Here is a 20,687-nt window from a genome sequence, read left to right as displayed (position 1 = left end):
TGAATCATTTTTCCACACACAGGCACACACATCTCCCTACCGCAGCACCGAGTGAACTAATTGAAGTGTACCTTGCCTACACTTTTTTCCTTACACAATCTGTAAATATTTTGCCAAGGAATCATTGCTGGTTTGTCTTAGGGAATGTTTAACAGTTAGGAAGAGAGACTTTTAAAACGGTATTGAATGAAGTAGCAGCAAATATGTTGGATGAGCAACTAATGAGCATGGACAACCTCACAAGTTTGCCAAAATGACCTTATATCTTTGTCTAATATGACTATTTACTGACATTAGTAGCTCTTCATTACACACAATTTTTGTTAGTAGTTAATTAACAGTCCTCCAAGTTTAGCTGGAATTTAGCCTGAAAGGTTTTGACAAATGTGATTGGTTGATGATATGACATTGGCCTATGTCTCTTCTTGTGTTGCGCATAATATCAGATCTCAACAACGATTGGACTGAAATACAAGACAAATGTACCTTTTTTCTAAATTAGTGATGTTTTCATTTGTTGGTAAAATGCGGGACATGATTGTTTGGTTGTGGGACGAAAGGCCAAAATGCAGGACTGTCCCGCACAATCTGGGACATGTGGTCACCCTAATTGAACCTTGAACCTTGAACTCTGAATCAGCTCTTTGTTTACATATGAAAGCATCTGGTTCTCACTGACGGTATTATTGCCCCTCATTCAAATACAATAATCCTGGAGTCACCTGCAGTCCAGCCAAATCCTTGACATGCTAACCTTTAACCACACTCTAGTATTTCCTCCTGGTTTGAAGCTATACAGAACGTTTGCATCTGAGAATGCTCTTGAGCCAAAAGGGGTTGCCTATAGAGACATAAATATTCTACAGAAATGACCTAAATGGACAGAAAGCGGCAGACCTCGACACACCAAAAGCTAAAGCTCCACAGTTTTTTTTTTTACCTGTGCAGCGGGAATGACCTGCTGGAAGGAAGTCAGGAAAAAGAGATGAGAATTCCCTGGTTGGGTTGATGGACACCATCCTCCCTATGGAGATTTAACTCTGTCACCCTCTCCCTGTGTCAGTGGAATGTGTTGGTGTGTGGTGGGCAGAGAGGTAGATGGTGGTGGATCAATATATATCATCTGATCTTTCACATCTACATAAAGAAAATCCACTCTTCCAGTTGTTCATAATCTTTCTCTCTTTTACTCTCTCTTTCCCTCCCTCCCTCCTCTCCTCCTCCTATCCCCTACAGGTCAGCTACCACCTGCGGTTCAGCTTTAGTCCCCGTAATGCCCCGGCCAAGGAGAAGTCTGAGCTGAACATCAACAATGACTTTGACTGGCACACCCTCAACTTGTTCCCCCTCTTCCAACTGCCCGGGCCCAGGGAGCAGTACGACCTCCAGGGGGGCACGCCTGGTGAGCCTGTACCCTAACCATAATTGTAACTCTAAACTTAACACTTAAGCTTAACATAGCCTTTGTACCCACAATGGAGAATGTTCCTTGTTCTACTATCCTTGAGGGGACTTTGAGGGATTTCCGGCACCCGTGAGGATAATAATAATTATATATATATATATATATATATATATATATATATATATACACATAAACACAGTCTCAGGCTTCATATGTTTGTGTTTGCCTGTTCATATTGCCTGTGTACATGTTAAGACGGATTACTGATAAGACAGGCAGAGCGAAGAGAGAGATAGTGAGGGAAAGGGTTGAAAGACAAGGGTGGTGATAGGGGGAGGGAGGGAACTAGACATGAAATGGGAATGATAAATTCAGAGTGAGGCAGAGGGAATTGGAGAGAAGGGTGTCAAAGTATTTTTATGGGTGACCGTCCATTCCAATCATTTCTGTAATAAAAATATTTTGACTTGGCAATCCTGATTATTTTACAGGGCAGAGGAGCAATATAATATTTATAATATTCAAAAGATAAGTACACCATTATACACTCACTGGATGAGAACTCCAGGGTTGTGTTCATTAGGCACCAAACGGACTGAAACAGGGAGGAACTCTCTGGACTGGTCCAATAAGAAATACTCCTTTTTGTGTTCCGTTGCAAAACATATTCAGTTGCGTGCCCTAATGAACGCCACCCTGATCTGTCATCCATGTTGGTTAATCAGACATTATTGACAGTGAATCTTTTCAAGCATAAACACAGTAAATATAGTAAACAAACACCAAGTGTTTCTGCAGGCTCCTTCGGGAACAGTGGATCAGAGCCAGATACGAGAGGAAGGAGTTTGTGTGTGTGGAGAGACTGTAGCTGTCTGAAGTAGAGGTCGACCGATTATGAATTTTCAACGCCGATACCGATACTGATTATTGGAGGACCAAAAAAGCCGATACCGATTAATCAACCGATTTTAAAATAAATAATAAAGAAATAAAAAAAATATGTATTTGTAATAATGACAATTACAACAATACTGAATTAACACTTATTTTAACTTAATATAATACATCAATAAAATAAATGTAGGCTCAAGTAGATAATGAAACATGTTCAATCAAACAAAGTGTTGGAGAAGAAAGTAAAAGTGCAATATGTGCTATGTAAGAAAGCTAACGTTTCAGTTCCTTGCTCAGAACATGAGAACGTATGAAAGCTGGTGGTTCCTTTTAACACGAGTCTTCAATATTCCCAGGTAATACGTTTTAGGTTGTAGTTATTATAGGACTATTTCCCTCTATACCATTTGTATTTCATTAACCTTTGACTATTGGATGTTCTTATAGGCCCTTTAGTATTGCCAGTGTAACAGTATAGCTTCCGTCCCTCTCCTCGCTCCTCCCTGGGCTCAAACCAGCAACACAACGACAACAGCCACCACATCGAAGCAGCGTTACCCATGCAGAGCAAGGGAAACAACCACCCCAAGGCTCAGAGCGAGTAGCGCGCTCTAACTAGCCAGCCATTTCACTTTGGTCACACCAGCCTCATCTCGGGAGTTGATAGGCTTGAAGTCATAAACAGCGCAATGCTTGACGCACAACGAAGAGCTGCTGGAAAAACGCATGAAAGTTTACGCGCCTGCTTCTGCCTACCACCGCTCAGTCAGATACTTAGATACTTGTATGCTTGTATGCTCAGTCAGATTTTATGCAACAAAGAACACGCTAGATAATATCTAGTAATATCATCAACCATGTGTAGTTAACTAGTGATTATGATTGATTGTTTTTTATAAGATAAGTTTAAGGCTAGCTAGCAACTTACCTTGGCTTACTGCATTTGCGTAACAGGCAGTCTCCTTGTGGAGTGCAACGAGAGAGAGGCAGGTCGTTATTGCTTTGGACTAGTTAACTGTAAGGTTGCAAGATTGGATCCCCCGAGCTGACAATGTGGAAATCTGTCGTTCTGCCCCTGAACAAGGCAGTTAACCCACCGTTCCAAGGTCGTCATTGAAAATAAGAATGCGTTCTTAACTGACTTGCCTAGTTAAATAATGATTAAATAAAAGGTGTAAAAAAAAATGATACATAATAATACAAATAAAACATCTGCAAATCGGCGCCCAAAAATACCGATTTCCGATTGTTATGAAAACTTGAAATCGGCCCTAAATAATCGGCCATTCCGATTAATCGGTCGACCTCTAGTCTGAAGCATGACAAACACTTTTTTATTTTTATTAAACGCAACTCTACTTTGCATAAAAGTGACCCCTAAGTGACATATACAATATAACATGTAAACCTGAACTCCTACACAGGAGGGTTTAACCAACTGCCGCAGTCAGGTGCACTGTCATTATCTCGTGTTGACAGATCACACTCGATGGGAGAGCTTTAGCTATTTGCACAGCCCCTGGAAAGATAACCTTTCCTCCTTGCTCCCGCTGTGTTCCCATGGCAAGCCTTGCTCTGTGTCACAGGGCAACAGTGTTTGGCTGAGCCCTGTAATCTAGTGATACCCCCTTGTCACACTACGTTTCTAACCCAAATGGTATTTTTCACAGCTTTGCCTTCATCATCAGGAAACGTTTATTTTTTTGTCCATCCATATATATATTCACTTTTCTCTCTGATAAATGGTGATGGCTCAGATATTTAAAAATATTTTCCAGAATGTATCCAGAAACGATGGTGGTGGTTGCGTAACAAGTAGTGTATTAAATTGAGAATAGGATGTTGCCCCATCTGCTCATGGCTCCAGATCCTCCATCTTAGACCCTGCCCTTTTGATTCCCTTCCTCCTTCCTCTTTGAAGCTATGTCAATATTCTGACTCTCAAAAGAGGAAGAGATGATGAACGAGTGACGAGAACAGAGGAGAAGTGGCGTTCTGGTGTTCTCTACTGAGCCAGACCTTTGATCTCAAATTAAGTGGCTGTGTTAATGTGTCTCCAATGGGAGATATCAGGGTCATATTTATTAAAGCACAAAATGGAAAATTACGAAAATGTTTCAGTGTTAAAAAAAAAAATTGGTGCCTAATGAATATGGCCCAAGGCTCGCCTAGAGGAAACCATTCCAGTCTACTTGACAATAACCACAAAGAGTTTCAGTCAGATATGGATTAAAATGTAAAAGTGTTCATCATTACTGAGGCCTACCTCCTGCCTCTTTAAGCCGTCTATCCCTTCATCAGTTCAGATTATTCAGTGAGTAGCTGTTGTCAACATTTTCAGATCAGAATATGTTCAAATGAACTTCTGGTGGGGTTAAGGAATGATCTGGTAAAAAGGTCAGAATGAGTCCTCATTTCCTGTTTATCTCCATGGTAATGGAAGAGTGTCATACTTAGAACCAGACGTTTTTTTCCCACCAGTATACAGTATGACATGAACAGGAAAAACAATGGGCCCAAGGTATAGACGCCGAGATTGGGCCCTAGTAAGATGGCGCCGGAGAATGCAGGCAGATGTTTTACGTGGCCCCAGCCGATATTTTTTTGTTTGTTGTTTATTTGCGTTGTTTGTAACAAATTGTTTTACTTATTTTGTACATAATGTTGCCGCTACCGTCTCTTATGTCCGAAAATAACTTCTAGACCACAGGACAGCGATTACTCACCACGGACTAGCAGAATCCTTTTCTTCCTTTCATGACTCTGACGAGCCTGACGCAAATAATATACTGCTTCCTCGGGAACAGGCCCCGATCCCCGTGATCTGCATGAAGAGGAGGCTTAGAATTAGGGGCCGAAGGTCTGGCTGCCATCTGAGAATTTGTAGGCAATTGAAGAAACACACACTTCCTTCCACTCTGCTCGCAAACGTGCAATCTTTGGAGAATAAAATTGCCGAGTTACGGGGAAGATTAAACTGCCAACTACCAAAAACTGTAACATCTTATGCTTCACGGAGTTGTGGCTGAATGACGACAATATTATCATACAGCTGGCTGGTTATACGATGTACTGGCAGGATAGAACATAGGCGTCTGGTAAGACAAGGGGCGGCGGTCTATGTATTTTTGTAAACAACAGCTGGTGCATGATATCTAAGGAAGTCTCGAGCTATTGTTCGCCTGAGAGTTTTCATCTGTATTCTTTGTAGCTGTTTACATACCACCACAAACTGATGCTGGCACTAACGCTGAACTGAATGAGCTGTATTCCGCCATAAGCAAACAGGAAAACATGACTTGGGTTTCACAGACTAACATTGTCAGGAGACTGATTAAAGAACCTCCCTAGGCTGTTTGTGCTGATCCATGGGGAGGAGTGCACAAGGGCCCACCTGAGAATTGGGATGTAGTTATTCTAACATAACCCGGTTCCTCTCCGTAGGTTACTTCCGCGAGGGCTTCCTGGCAGTGCAGCATGCGGTCAACCAGGCCATCATGCGTTCCTATAACAGCACAGGAGCAGCCTGGCTCCTCTCCCACACCCGGGTGGTCCTCCGCCGATTCCCCTTCCCGCCGTTCATCTACGACGTGTTCATCCTGGCCATCCAGAACCAGCTGCCCCTCCTCCTGGTGCTGAGCCTCACCTATACCTCTCTGAACATCGTGAGGGCCGTGGTGCAGGAGAAGGAGAGGAAGCTCAAGGTGGGTGAGGTGGTGGATTACCTGTCAGTCAAGCAAATGGTCAATCTCACTCTACTTACTCTCTACAGGAGTACATGCGGATGATGGGCCTCAGTAACTGGCTGCACTGGACGGCCTGGTTCCTCATGTTCTTCCTCTTCCTCGCCATCTCCATGTTCTTTGTCACGCTGCTCTTCTGCATCAAGGTGAGTTTGCACTTCACATAACGGTTATGCTATAAAACACAAACAAAAACACTTAACTAGTCTTTTCTTTCTATTGCTTTGAGGAGGGGAATTATTTTTCATTCAGTGTGTTTTTAGTATTCATGATGATAATGATGTTCTTTCCTGTCCTGGCCCTTTCTAGGTGAGCCCTAATGGAGCTGTGTTGACCTATAGTGACCCCACCCTGGTCTTTGTCTTCCTGCTTGTCTTTGCCGTGGCAACCATCAACTTCAGCTTCATGATCAGTGCCTTCTTCTCAAGAGGTGTGTGTGTGTGTCTCAATGTCTGTCCGACCTTCCATCTGTCTGTTTATTCATGGTTTTCTAAAACCTCAGCCGTCCTGTGCTATCTGAGAGATGCTCCATTGTGTATAGTATGTTCTGTTACAGTTGAAGTTGGAAGTTTACATACACTTAGGTTGGAGTCATTAAAACGCGTTTTTCACCCACTCCTCACATTTCTTGTTAACAAACTATAGTTTTGGCAAGTCGGTTAGGACATCTACTTTGTGCATGACAAGTAATTTTTTAACAATTGTTTACATAAAGATTATTTCACTTGTAATTCACTGCATCACAATTCCAGTGGATCAGAAGTTTACATACACTAAGTTGACTGTGCCTTTTAAACAGCTTGGAAAATTCCAGAAAATGATGTCATGCTTTAGAAGCTTCTGATAGGCTAATTTACATAATTTGAGTCAATTCGAGGTGTACCTGTGGATGTATTTCAAGGCCTACCTTCAAACTCAGTGCCTCTTTGCTTGACATCATGGGAAAATCAAAAGAAATCAGCCAAGAAAAATAATTGTAGATCTCCACAAGTCTGGTTCATCCTTTGGAGCAATTTCCAAATGCCTGAAGGTACCACGTTCATATGTACAAACAATAGTACATAAGTATAAACACCATGGGACCGCGCAGCCGTCATACAGCTCAGGAAGGAGACTCGTTCTGTCTCCTAGAGATGAACGTACTTTGGTGTGAAAAGTGCAAATCAGTCCCAGAACAACAGCAAAGGACCTTGTGAAGATGCTGGAGGAAACGGGTACAAAAGTATCTATATCCACAGTAAAATATCGACAACCTGAAAGGCCGCTCAGCAAGGAAGAAGCCACTGCTCCAAAACCGCCATAAAAAAGCAAGACTACGGTTTGCAACTGCACATGGGGACAATGATCGTACTTTTTTGGAGAAATGTCCTCTGGTCTGATGAAACAAAAATAGAACATGTTGTGGGGGTGCTTTGCTGCAGGAGGGACTGGTGCACTTCACAAAATAGATGGCATCATGAGGTAGGAAAATTATGTGGATATATGGAAGCAACATCTCAAGACATCAGTCAGGAAGTTAAAACTTGGTTGCAAATGGGTCTTCCAAATGGACAATGACCCCAAGTATACTTTCAAAGTTGTGGCAAAATAGCTTAAGGACAACAAAGTCAAGGAATCGGAGTGGCCATCACAAAGCCCTGACCCCAATCCCATAGAACATTTGTGGGCAGAGCTGAAAAAGCATGTGCGAGCAAGGAGGCCTAAAAACCTGACTCAGTTACACCAGCTCTGTCAGGAGGAATGGGCCAAAATTCTTATTATGGGAAGCTTGTGGAAGGCTACCCAAAACGTTTGACCCAAATTAAAACATTTAAAGTCAATGCTACCAAATACTAATTGAGTGTATGTGAACTTCTGACCCACTGGGAATGTGATGAAATAAATAAAAGCTGAAATCATTCTCTCTACTATTATTCTGACATTTCACATTCTTAAAATAAAGTGGTGATCCTAACTGACCTAAAACAGGGAATTTCTACTAGGATTAAATGTCAGGAATTGTGAAACTGAGTTTAAATGTATTTGTCTAAGGTGTATGTAAACTTCCGACTTCAACCGTAAATGTAGTGTAGATCACATTATTTGACTCTCCTGAGGTTGTTTCGTCTTTCCTCTGAGTGAACAGCAGTAAACCAGCTCCATCAGTCATTGGAGCCTGGAAGATGGGCAATCAAATGTCTATTCAGCCTCATGGAATAATTAAACAGTCACTCAATGTGACAAACTGGAACAAAGGGAGAGGAGATGTGGTGAAAAACCTGTATGTGTACACGTTTATGTTTAGCAGCCAATACACATGCTTGGAAGGTTTAGAATAATCAATTGTTTATGTTCTAATCGAAGGCGATTGATGCTTTATGATACATTACATTTCCAGTTGTACACATCCTGGGTGTTGAGCTATTAATCTCGGCACAATGCGGATGTTGCTTTTTTTATCCCTGCTGGTGTGGTCAGAGTTGTGCTGTACTGGAAAGATGACTTGTGAGGTTAGCAAAAAATAATGTTAACTAGTCTCCGGACTGACTTTACAGAGGTTATGTTCAGAAAGGCACACTGTAGAAAAAAGTTTCAAAATGTAAAACAAAAATAAGCGTTTCTTATTGGACAAGTTCAGAGGGTACCTCCTCATTTCACTCAGGTTTTCTTGGTTTGTGCCGACTGAACGTGACCGAGGATTAAAGCACAGCCAATCACACACAGCCAATCACACACAGCCAATCTCACACAGGCTCATTTGGTTATTGCTAATATCATACCCTCACACAAAAAGGTAATGGTGATTATTAAATGGCCTTCAGTTGATGACGCTTGATAGTCCTTTATCATTTCTCTTTCACAATTCTTTTTTCTTCTATACTTTCATATCTTTTCGAACAAAAAAGTCTAGTCCAATTTCTCCAAATTGTTCCTCAACAAAAGAGTGCAGATGGAGATTAAAATGATCTGTGATTGTGTTCAAGACCAATTTGGACTCTGGTGTAATCAGACAAGCTGTTATTTACTCCCAGAAGCCATACAATTTCTGTCAGGCTTTGGCTTGTAAAAGAGTAGCTGAAAGCTTAGCAAATTAAAACGTTGAAATCGTGTCTGATTTACGGTGTGCATGATATATTTTCTCCTGATTCTTTTTTAAATTGTATTTATTTTATTTTTTTACATTATTGGTTGGGTGTGTGACATACAGTATGATGTCATTATTAGAGTAGGGCGAGAAAGGGCTTTTAGCTGGCCTCAGCTGTGCCTGGCCCCTAGTCACAACAGGACCCCTCTCCAGGTGGCCTTCCGCTGCCTGAAACTCTGACCTCCTGCAGCGTTAGGTGAGTGGGTACTCGCATTCAGATCTGAACTGCAGAGTTAGGTGAGTGGGTATTCCCATTGACGGGCTCCTCGGTGTGACTCTGCAAAGGGGGCTTCATTTAAATTCAGGAAACAATTTCTTCATTGCTTTTTGCTTCTTGCTTCTTGCTGGTAGTAATGGAGGAATCAGCCAGGCCTGAATGTTGGGGTCCACTGGGGACTGGATTAGGGGCTGTCATGGATGGAGAGCCCCTCTGTGGGCTTTGGAGTCAGGTTTTTAGTGTCTTGTGTCTAGAGATGAGGCATTTCTTAATTTGTCTTTATTTCTCCCTGTCTCTCTCTCAATTCAATGTCAGTTTAAGGGGCTTTATTGGCATGGGAACATGTTTACATTGCCAAGGAAAGTGAAATAGATTATAAACAATAAAGAATTTACTGTAAACATTACACTTACAAAAGTTCAAAAAGAATAGTATTGTATGAAATGTCATATGTCTATATACAGTGTTGTAGTGAGGTGCAAATGGTTAAAGTACAAAAGGGAAAATAATTAAACATAAATATGGGTTGTATTTACAATGGTGTTTGTTCTTCCCTGGTTGCCCCTTTCTTGTGGCAACAGGTCACAAATCTTGCTGCTGTGATGGCACACTGGAATTTCACCAGATCAATATGGGTGATTATCAACATTGGATTTGTTTACAAATTCTTTGTGGGTCTGTGTAATCTGAGGAAAATGTCTGTCTCACCCTCTATATCGCCTTTACTTCTATTGTTTTACCACTCCCCCATTTGTCAAGAAAAGGTAGAGTAGCTCCTCCTCTTCTCTCGCCACCTCTCCTCACTCTTTCTCCCTCTCCTGCTGTCAGGTAGCACCTGGCCTCTCTGGGGACTGAATTATTAATGTCCCTTGGAGGGAAAGCAGGTGGAATTTTCTGTGAGTAATGTTTCTTGCGTTCTTTCTCTCTCTCCCCCCTCTCTCTCCCCCTCTCTCTCTCTGTTTCTCTCTCAATGTGTGCTAGTCTGAAAGGTATGCAGGTTGAAGGAATAGCAAATACAGATAGCCTATCTTTTGTACAAAAGACGGGCACAGAATAACTATTTTAAGATGAATCTTCGACTCAGGCATTGCACACACAGGACCAATGAGTCCCCTGTTCTAACTACCTCTTCCTGGCCCAGAGTTGTCTTCTATGTAATTACCGATAGAGATGAAAGGAGTTGATGGGTGAACAGAGGCTGAAAACTGCCTTAACCACCTCCATCCTTTCAGATTAGATGTGATCTTTCTCCTCTTCTCTCGATCCCTCTCTCTCGCTCTCTCGGCGCTCTCGCTTTCTCGGCGCTCTCGCTTTCTCAGCGCTCTCGCTTTCTCGGAGCTCTCGCTCTCTGTCGGCGCGCTCTCTCTCTCCATGCTCTCGGCGCTCTCTCTCGCTCTCTCTCTCGATGCGCTCTCTCTTGCTCTCTCTCGATGCGCTCTCTCTCTCGATGCGCTCTCTCTCGATGCGCTCTCGCTCTTTCTGCGCTCTCGCTTTCTCTGCACTCTCGCTCTCTCGGCTCTCTCTCTCTCTCTCTCTCGGCTCTCTCTCTCTCTCTCTCGGCGCTCTCTCTCTCTCTCTCTCTCTCTCTCTCTCTCTCTCTCTCGGCTCTCTCTCGGCTCTCTCTCTCTCTCTCGGCTCTCTCTCGGCTCTCTCTCGGCTCGCTCTCTCTCGGCTCTCTCTCGGCTCTCTCTCTCGGCTCTCTCTCGGCTCTCTCTCTCTCTCTCTCTCTCTCTCGGCTCTCTCTCTCGGCTCTCTCTCTCTCTCTCTCTCTCTGCTCTCTCTCTCGGCTCTCTCTCTCGGCTCTCTCTCTCTCTCGTCTCTCTCTCTCTCTCTCTCGGCTCCTCTCTCTCTCGTCTCTCTCTCTCTCTCGGCTCCTCTCTCTCTCTCTCTCTCTCGGCTCTCTTTCGGCTCTCTCTCTCTCGGCTCTCTCTCTCGGCTCTCTCTCTCTGCTCTCTGGCTCTCTGGCTCGGCTCTCTGGCTCTCTCTCTCGGCTCTCTGGCTCTTTCTCTCTGGCTCTCTCTCTCGGCTCTCTCTCTCGGCTCTCTCTCTCGGCTCTCTCTCTCGGCTCTCTCTCTCTCTCTCTCTCTCGGCTCTCTCTCTCTCTCTCTCGGCTCTCTCTCTCTCTCTCGGCTCTCTCTCTCTCTCTCGGCTCTCTCTCTCGTCTCTCTCTCTCTCTCGTCTCTCTCTCTCTCGGCTCTCTCTCTCTCGGCTCTCTCTCGGCTCTCTCTCTCTCTCTCTCGGCTCTCTCTCTCTCGGCTCTCTCTCTCGGCTCTCTCTCTCTCTCTCTCGGCTCTCTCTCTCTCTCGGCTCTCTCTCTCTCGGCTCTCTCTCTCGGCTCTCTCTCTCGGCTCTCTCTCTCGGCTCTCTCTCTCTCTCTCTCGGCTCTCTCTCTCTCTCGGCTCTCTCTCGCTCTCTCTCGGCTCTCTCTCTCTCTCTCTCTCGGCTCTCTCTCTCTCTCTCGGCTCGCTCTCTCGGCTCTCTGGCTCTCTGGCTCTCTGGCTCTCTGGCTCTCTCTCGGCTCTCTCTCTCGGCTCTCTCTCTCGGCTCTCTCTCTCGGCTCTCTCTCTCGGCTCTCTTTCTCGTCTCTCTCTCTCTCTCGTCTCTCTCTCTCTCAGCTCTCTCTCTCTCGTCTCTCTCTCTCTCGGCTCTCTCTCTCTCTCTCGGCTCTCTCTCTCTCTCTCTCTCGGCTCTCTCTCTCTCGGCTCTCTCTCTCTCTCTCTCGGCTCTCTCGGCTCTCTCTCTCGTCTCTCTCTCTCTCGGCTCTCTCTCTCTCGGCTCTCTCTCTCTCTGCTCTCTCTCTCTCTCTCTCTCTCTCTCTCTCTCTCTGGCTCTCTCTCTCTGGCTCTCTGGCTCGGCTCTCTTGGCTCTCTCTCGCTCTCTTGGCTCTCTTGGCTCTCTCGGCTCTCTCTCGGCTCTCTCTCGGCTCTCTCTCGGCTCTCTCTCTCTCTCTCGGCTCTCTGGCTCTCTCTCTCGGCTCTCTGGCTCTCTCTCTCTCTCTCGGCTCTCTCTCTCGGCTCTCTCTCTCGGCTCTCTCTCGGCTCTCTCTCTCGGCTCTCTCTCTCGGCTCGCTCTCTCGGCTCTCTCTCTCTCTCTCTCTCGGCTCTCTCTCTCTCTCTCTCGGCTCTCTCTCTCTCTCTCTCGGCTCTCTCTCTCTCTCTCTCGGCTCTCTCTCTCTCTCTCTCGGCTCTCTCTCTCTCGGCTCTCTCTCTCTCGGCTCTCTCTCTCTCGGCTCTCTCTCTCTCGGCTCTCTCTCTCTCGGCTCTCTCTCTCTCTCGGCTCTCTCTCTCTCTCGGCTCTCTCTCTCTCGGCTCTCTCTCTCTCGGCACTCTCTCTCTCGGCTCTCTCTCTCTCGGCTCTCTCTCTCTCGGCTCTCTCTCTCTCGGCTCTCTCTCTCTCGGCTCTCTCTCTCGGCTCTCTCTCTCGTCTCTCTCTCTCTCTCTCTCTCTCGGCTCTCTCTCGGCTCTCTCGGCTCTCTCGGCTCTCTCTCGGCTCTCTCTCGGCTCTCTCTCGGCTCTCTCGGCTCTCTCTCGTCTCTCTCTCGGCTCTCTCTCTCTCTCTCTCGGCTCTCTCTCTCTCTCTCTCGGCTCTCTCTCTCTCTCTCTCGGCTCTCTCGTCTCTCTCTCTCTCTCTCTCGTCTCTCTCTCTCTCTCTCTCGGCTCTCTCGTCTCTCTCTCTCTCTCTCTCTCTCGGCTCTCTCTCTCTCTCTCGGCTCTCTCTCTCTCGGCTCTCTCTCTCTCTCTCTCTGCTCTCTCTCTCTCTCTCTCGGCTCGCTCGCTCTCTTTCTCTCTCGATGCGCTCTCTCTCTCTCTCGGCTCGCTCGGTCCCTCTCTCGATGCGCTCTCTCTCGATGCGCTCTCGCTCTCTCTCGATGCGCTCTCGCTCTCTCTCGATGCGCTCTCGCTCTCTCTCGATGCGCTCTCGCTCTCTCTCGATGCGCTCTCGCTCTTTCTGCGCTCTCGCTTTCTCTGCGGTCTCGCTCTCTCGGCTCTCTCGCTCTCTCGGCTCTCTCTCTCTCTCTCTCGGCTCTCTCTCTCTCTCGGCTCTCTCTCTCTCTCGGCTCTCTCTCTCTCTCGGCTCTCTCTCTCTCTCGGCTCTCTCTCTCTCTCGGCTCTCTCTCTCGGCTCTCTCTCTCTCTCGGCTCTCTCTCTCTCTCGGCTCTCTCTCTCTCTCGGCTCTCTCTCTCTCTCGGCTCTCTCTCTCTCTCGGCTCTCTCTCTCTCTCGGCTCTCTCTCTCGGCTCTCTCTCTCTGCGCGCTCTCTCTCGGCGCTCTATTTATTTCTCGGCTCTCTCTCTCAGCGCTCTCTCGGCGCTCTCTCTCTTTCTCTCGGCGCTCTCTCTCTTTCTCTCGGCGCTCTCTCTCTCTCTCTCAGCGCTCTCTCTCTCAGCGCTCTCTCTCTCAGCGCTCTCTCTCTCGGCGCTCTCTCTCTCTCTCTCTGCGCGCTCTCTCTCTCTCGGCGCTCTCTCTCTCTCTCTGCGCGCTCTCTCTCTCTCTCTGCGCGCTCTCTCTCTCTCGGCGCTCTCTCTCTCTCTCTGCGCGCTCTCTCTCTCTCGGCGCTCTCTCTCTCTCTCAGCGCTCTCTCTCTCTCTCGGCGCTCTCTCTCTCTCTCTCGGCGCTCTCTCTCTCTCTCGGCGCTCTCTCTCTCTCGGCGCTCTCTCTCTCTCGGCGCTCTCTCTCTCTCGGCGCTCTCTCTCTCTCGGCGCTCTCTCTCTCTCGGCGCTCTCTCTCTCTCGGCGCTGTCTCTCTCTCTCTCTCTGCTCTCTCTCTCTCTCTGCGCTCTCTCTCTCTCTGCGCTCTCGCTCTCTCTCTCTCGGCGCTCTCGCTCTCTCTCTCTCGGCGCTCTCTCTCTCTCGCTCTCTCTCTCTCGGCTCTCTCTCTCTCGGCGCTCTCGCTCTCAGCGCTCTCGCTCTCTCGGCGCTCTCGCTCTCTCTCTCTCTGCGCTCTCGCTCTCTCTCTCTGCGCTCTCGCTCTCTCTCTCTGCGCTCTCGCTCGCTCTCTCTGCGCTCTCGCTCGCTCTCTCTGCGCTCTCGCTCGCTCTCTCTGCGCTCTCGCTCGCTCTCTCTGCGCTCTCGCTCGCTCTCTCTGCGTTCTCGCTCGCGCTCTCGCTCTCTCGGCGCTCTCGCTCTCTCTCTCTCGGCGCTCTCTCTCTCTCTCTCTCTCTCTCTCTCTCTCTTTCTCTCTGCGCTCTTACGATCTCTCTCTCAGCACTCTCTCTCTCCCCCGGTCGCTCTCTCTCTGCGCTCTTACGATCTCTCTCTCAGCGCTCTCTCTCTCTCTGCGCTCTTTATTATTCTTCTCATAAAGGAATGTCATCTCTCTCTGTCTCTCTCGTTCTTCAAAGGAACAGATAATGGAAACTTAGTAGTTTCTATGTACGTACGCTCCATTCAGGCCTAAAGCAGCACATTGTCAGCCGCAAGTGGCTTTTCACAGGGCCCTAGTCATTTCACAGGAAGAATAGGGAGAAAGAGGAACGTATTGCGGTATTTCTATTGCACAATGCATCTCCTCTGTTTTCTCTCCTCTATTTCTCCACCCATTTCTCTCTTCCTTTACTGTCCTGTCTGAAGGTTCTGTAGAAGCTGACCAGTCAACAACAACACAGTGACAGTTGCTTTATAAAACACTGATGGTGCAGTGGAACCATGCATTGTGACTATAGGATTCTCGAAATCGTAGGGAGAGCTATCGGTGTAGATAATTATAACACAGACTTTTCTAAGCATGCAGACCATTCGTATACAGACCTTCTCAAGGCTGTGCCTATGGGGTCATTAGAGTAATTGCCTGGATATCGGTGAAGCTGAAGAGAAGTGTTCATTCACACCTTGTGTTCCCGTCATCACATCCATCATGCTTCTCACACCTCTTTGTGTACATCGGTTCATCAAGGTGTGTGTGTGCCGAGATATGTTGCCTTTCACAAGGACGACTAGTGTGACAAGAACTATAAAAGCCACAAGTACAACATACTTTGTTATTCATAAAGTGTTGAGCATTTTCCATAGACTGTCTTTTGTATTTGGTATCCATTTTCCATCTTCACCGTGTCGTGTCTGGACTATCATTACATGTGAAGACTTATTTATATCAAATCAGTTCTCTAGGTTTAATTATTAATTAACAAGGAAGTCGGGGCACCACAGAAAATGTTGATTTACAGAGTTATAATTTTTCAAATTATAACTCTTCAGATATTTTAATATGTGATCAATTACAGTCTTCTATTAATTAATTGTTATTATTACCTCATCGGTTCTCATTACTGAATGTCGCAAACCCTTGGATATCTGCACTAACCCTAAGTCAAGAATCAGCGATATATATAATTTGGCTTAATTATTTATTTACTAACTAAATAATCGCACAGAATTACATAACAAACAAACAGTAGATATTTGGGTTACTATATGATACAAAGAAAAAGTCCCTAGCGGACAACGCCAATATGATGGCTTGGTAAACAAAGGAAAGGGGTGGGGACTCAGTGGAAGAGACAAAATGGATTCACTACACACAGTGGATAATTATATTCACTGAAATGCTAATCCTTTGCACATGAATGTCCGCTCATTCGAGAATAATTGCAATGTATATATTTATGCCCCTATGTCACTGTTGTTGGAATCGCCTGTCTGTCTGCTAGAGAGTCAGTTCATCAGCGAGTCTGTTTAACTTCTCCAGAAGTCACCATGTCCTTCGTGGTTGTAGGTGGTTAGAATGGATACTTCAGAGTACCATTCGGAGATGTTCTCATAGATGCTTTGGCGTGTGTCGGTATTCTCGTTCTAGACTTACGTCATTTCTAGCTGACTAGTAATTATGCGTCTAAGATTTACTCTTATTCTGTAGTGATCGAAAGTCTCAGAGTTTAACCATTTCCAGCCGTATAACTAAAACTACAGCTGTATGGTCTATAGAATTGTAGCCATTCCAACGTGGTGTCCCGGCGTTCTGATTTATTAATGTATATTTTGTAGGAAGTGGGTTTTATACTCTGTGGGAAAAGGGGCGGTTCTATGACGCCTGATGCAATGTCTGGGCTCACTGGGGTGTGGCCACTGACTAGTTAACTTTATAACTAACTGTTCAACTGTTCTGCCTGCGGCTATGGAATCCTGACCTGTTCACTGGATGTGTTACCTGTCCCAGACCTGCTGTTTTCAACTCTCTAGAGACAGCAGGAGCGGTAGAGACACTCTGAATGATTGGCTATAAAAAGCCAACTGACATTTACTTGTTGCACCCTCGACAACTACTGTGATTATTATTATTTGACCCTGCTGGTCATCTATGAACATTTGAACATCTTGGCCATGTTCTGTAATAATCTCCACCTGGCACAGCCGAGGACTGGCCACCCCTCATAGCCTGGTTCCTCTCTAGGTTTTGGCCTTTCTAGGGAGTTTTTCCTAGCCACCGTGCTTCTGCACCTGCATTGCTTGCTGTTTGGGGTTTTAGGCTGGGTTTCTGTACAGCACTTTGAGATATCAGCTGATGTAAAGAAGGGCTTTCTAAATAAATTTGATTTGATTTTGATTTGATAGCTAAACAAGTATCTTGTTTAGAAGGCCAACATGACATTACATCTTCTCACAAATAGTTTCATATTCAATCATATATTGTACACAACATTCAGGTAGAAAATGAATAACAGAGAAATTCCACTTCCAAAACTACCATTTATTCTGTGCTACCATCCTTCCTAATGTCAACAAATAAAACAACTCTGACAGGATTGTTCTTTAAATACCCACGGACCATTCCCACAAAAATAGAAATATTGTTTAATCCTCCAATTTTTGGGAATAGGAGTTGAACCAAGAGAAGCTCTTTATTTCCCCCCTCTTTCTGCATGACCAGGGGAGAGAATCTCTGCCAGGATTTTATGACCTTTCGTAAAGTCATAACTTGTGGTGGGAGAGCGAGAGGGGGGGATCCACGATATACACCCCAAAGGGCCACGTTGTGACAACTGTTTCCCCCCTCCAGACCTTTCCCTCTCAGCGTGTTTAAGGAGATCAGTTTGAGCAAGGCCATCTACAAAATCACTAATGACAAGTTATTTGGGATCCAAGGGGATTTGTAGATCAGTGATTCTCTGCAGTCTGACTGCTATAATCTTTCTCAAACACACTCCGTCTCTCTCCCTCTCCAGCCAATGTGGCTGCGGCGGCGGGCGGCTTCATCTACTTCCTGTCCTACCTGCCGTACGTGTTCCTATGGCCTCGCTACGACCTCCTTAGCCACGCCCAGAAGGTGTCTGCCTGCCTCATCTCCAATGTGGCCATGGCCATGGGAGCGCAGCTACTAGGCATGTTTGAGGGCAAAGGTGAGCCATGTTCTCATGAGACTCACACAGAGAGACTCACACAGAGAGACGCACACACACTCCCACCAATGCCTTCATACCAATGTTCTGTTTAAATACCAACACTCCAATTATGAGTCTTCACAATCTATACACAATCTATTTCAAATGTCTCTACCCAACTTTACTCCCTCTCTCTCCTCCCGTCCATCCCCCCCTTCCCTCAGGTACGGGGATCCAGTGGTGTAACCTGTTTGAGTCGGTGACGGTGGACGATGACTTCTCCCTGGCCCACGTGCTGGGGCTGCTGCTGCTGGATGCCCTGCTCTATGGCCTGGTGGCCTGGTACGTGGAGGCTGTGTTCCCAGGGGAGTACGGAGTCCCTCTGCCCTGCTACTTCTTCCTACTGGTACGTAGGAGTGGGTGTAGGTTGGGTCTGGGTGGTGGTGTGGGGGGGAGATAAGGTGTGTGTGTGTCCATGAAGTCAGTGTTCCCAGGGGAGAAATCTATTAGAGCAGGGGTGTCCAACTCATTTCATTGAGAGCTGAGTGTCTGCAGGTTTAAAAAAATAAATAAAGCCCTAAACAAATGCGTGGAAATGACTTACTGTTCAAGTTCAAAGAAGGAGTAAAAACCAGCAGACACTCGGCACTCTGTGGAATGAGTTTGACACATGCGCGTTAGAGATTTGCCCGTTGACCCCTAGTCTGAGAGGAATGCAGAATGACAAATTATTTTTATTTGCAAGAAATATCAGGAAGTATATGTTGTGTCAGACAGTGAGAGTGAGGCTGGCTGTGTTTCCTGGACTGGAAACCCAAACATGTTCATTAGGACACACAATAGCAAAATGTTTTGCAATGGAAGACGGTGGGTCCCTAATGAATTTGATACCACGATAGGGATACTCAGCCCCTTAAAGTTTGAGAACCCTTGCATTCGGCTTAGACAGATGTCTTTGATGGTTCCTTTAAGGTTCACTAGGGTTAGACAGATGTCTGATGGATCCTTTAAGGTCCACTAGGGTTAGACAGATGTCTGATGGATCCTTTAAGGTCCACTAGGGTTAGACATATGTCTGATGGATCCTTTAAGGTCCACTAGGGTTAGACAGATGTCTGATGGTTCCTTTAAGGTCCACTAGGGTTAGACAGATGTCTGATGGATCCTTTAAGGTCCACTAGGGTTAGACAGATGTCTGATGGTTCCTTTAAGGTCCACTAGGGTTAGACAGATGTCTGATGGTTCCTTTAAGGTCCACTAGGGTTAGGGTTAGAGCAGAGGGGGAGGAGAGAGGAGAGGGAGATGTTCTTAATATCCACTTAGCATTAAATATGTCAGACTAGGAGGACTTAGATTGACTCCCAGTAAGAGAGACTAAGATGATCACATTTTTATTGAATCTGTGCTGGAAGGGAAACGTATTTAATTTGCTGACGTGGTATCCAGTAGAGGTCGACCGACTGATTTTTCAACGCCAATACTGATTATTGGAGGACCAAAAAAAGCCGATACCGATTAATCGGACGATTTAAAAAAAATATTTATTTGTAATAATGACAATTACAACAATACTGAATGAACACTTATTTTAACTTAATATAATACATCAATAAAATCAATTTGGCCTCAAATAAATAATGAAACGTTCAATTTGGTTTAAATCATGCAAAAACAAAGTGTTGGAGAAGAAAGTAAAAGTGCAATATATGTAAAAAAGCTAAAGTTTAAGTTCCTTGCTCAGAACATGAGAACATATGAAAGCTGTGGGTCCTTTTAACATGAGTCTTCAATATTCCCAGGTAAAAAGTTTAGGTTGTAGTTATTATAGGAATTATAGGACTATTTCTCTCTATACGATTTGGATTTCATATACCTTTGACTTTTGAATGTTCTTATAGGCACTTTAGTATTGCCAGTGTAACAGTATAGCTTCCGTACCTCTCCTCGCTCCTACCTGGGCTCGAACCAGGAACATATCGACAACAGCCACCCTCGAAGCAGTGTTACCCATGCAGAGCAAGGGGAACAACTACTCCAAGTCTCAGAGCGAGTGACGTTTGAAACGCTATTAGCACCCACCCCGCTAACTAGCTAGCCATTTCACATCATTACACCAGCCTAATCTCGGGAGTTGATAGGCTTGAAGTCATAAACAGCAGAGCTGCTGGCAAAACGCACAAAAGCACTGTTTGAATGAATGCTTATGAGCCTGCTGGTGCCTACCATCGCTCAGTCAGACTGCTCTATCAAATCAGAGACTTAATTATAACATAATAACACGCAGAAATGCGAGCCCTAGGTCATTTAATATGGTCGAATCCGGAAACTATCATCTCAAACAAGACGTTTATTATTTCAGTGAAATACAATGAGCCAGGCGGCCCAAACTGTTGCATATACCCTGACTCTGCGTGCAATGAACGCAAGAGAAGTGACACAATTTCACCTGGTTAATATTGCCTGCTAACCTGGATTTCTTTTAGTTAAATATGCAGGTTTAAAAATGTATACTTCTGTGTATTGATTTTAAGAAAGGCATTGGTGTTTATGGTTAGGTACACGTTGGAGCAACGCCAGTCCTTTTTCACGAATGCGCACTGCATCGATTATATGCAACGCAGGACATGCTAGATAAACTAGTAATATCATCAACCATGTGTAGTTATAACTAGTGATTATGACTGATTTTAAGTTTAATGCTAGCTAGCAACTTACCTTGGCTTCTTACTGCATTCGCGTAACAGGCGGGCTCCTCGTGAGGCAGGTGGTTAGTGCGTTGGACTAGTTAACTGTAAGGTTGCAAGATTGAATCCCTGAGCTGACAAGGTAAAAATCTGTTGTTCTGCCCCTGAACGAGGCAGTTAACCCACCGTTTCTAGGCCGTCATTGAAAATAAGAATGTGTTCTTAACTGACTTGCCTAGTTAAATAAAGGTTCAATAAAGGTGAAAAAAGAAAAGATTCTGCAAAATCGGTGTCCAAAATTACTGATT

General features: G+C 45.4%; 1 protein-coding gene across 1 annotated transcript in view; it reads left to right on the top strand.

Annotated features, from left to right (window-relative positions):
• Window positions 1–1,164: 1,164 nt before the first annotated feature.
• LOC139401868 (phospholipid-transporting ATPase ABCA3-like) overlaps window positions 1,165–20,687 on the top strand; it is a gene marked incomplete at its 5' end in the record, with an annotated part of 54,076 nt that continues 34,553 nt past the window's right edge. Inside the window, 6 exons of the mRNA XM_071145860.1 lie at window positions 1,165–1,402; window positions 5,744–6,003; window positions 6,072–6,188; window positions 6,352–6,472; window positions 17,540–17,713; window positions 17,920–18,101. Of these exons, the coding sequence (XP_071001961.1) occupies window positions 1,165–1,402; window positions 5,744–6,003; window positions 6,072–6,188; window positions 6,352–6,472; window positions 17,540–17,713; window positions 17,920–18,101 (1,092 nt within the window). The remainder of the gene's footprint in view (window positions 1,403–5,743; window positions 6,004–6,071; window positions 6,189–6,351; window positions 6,473–17,539; window positions 17,714–17,919; window positions 18,102–20,687) is intronic.

This window comes from Oncorhynchus clarkii, unplaced genomic scaffold, assembly GCF_045791955.1.
Source record: "Oncorhynchus clarkii lewisi isolate Uvic-CL-2024 unplaced genomic scaffold, UVic_Ocla_1.0 unplaced_contig_520_pilon_pilon, whole genome shotgun sequence".
In the NCBI taxonomy this organism is placed as follows: Eukaryota; Metazoa; Chordata; class Actinopteri; order Salmoniformes; family Salmonidae; genus Oncorhynchus; species Oncorhynchus clarkii.
This window is presented reverse-complemented; position numbering and strand designations above follow the sequence as displayed.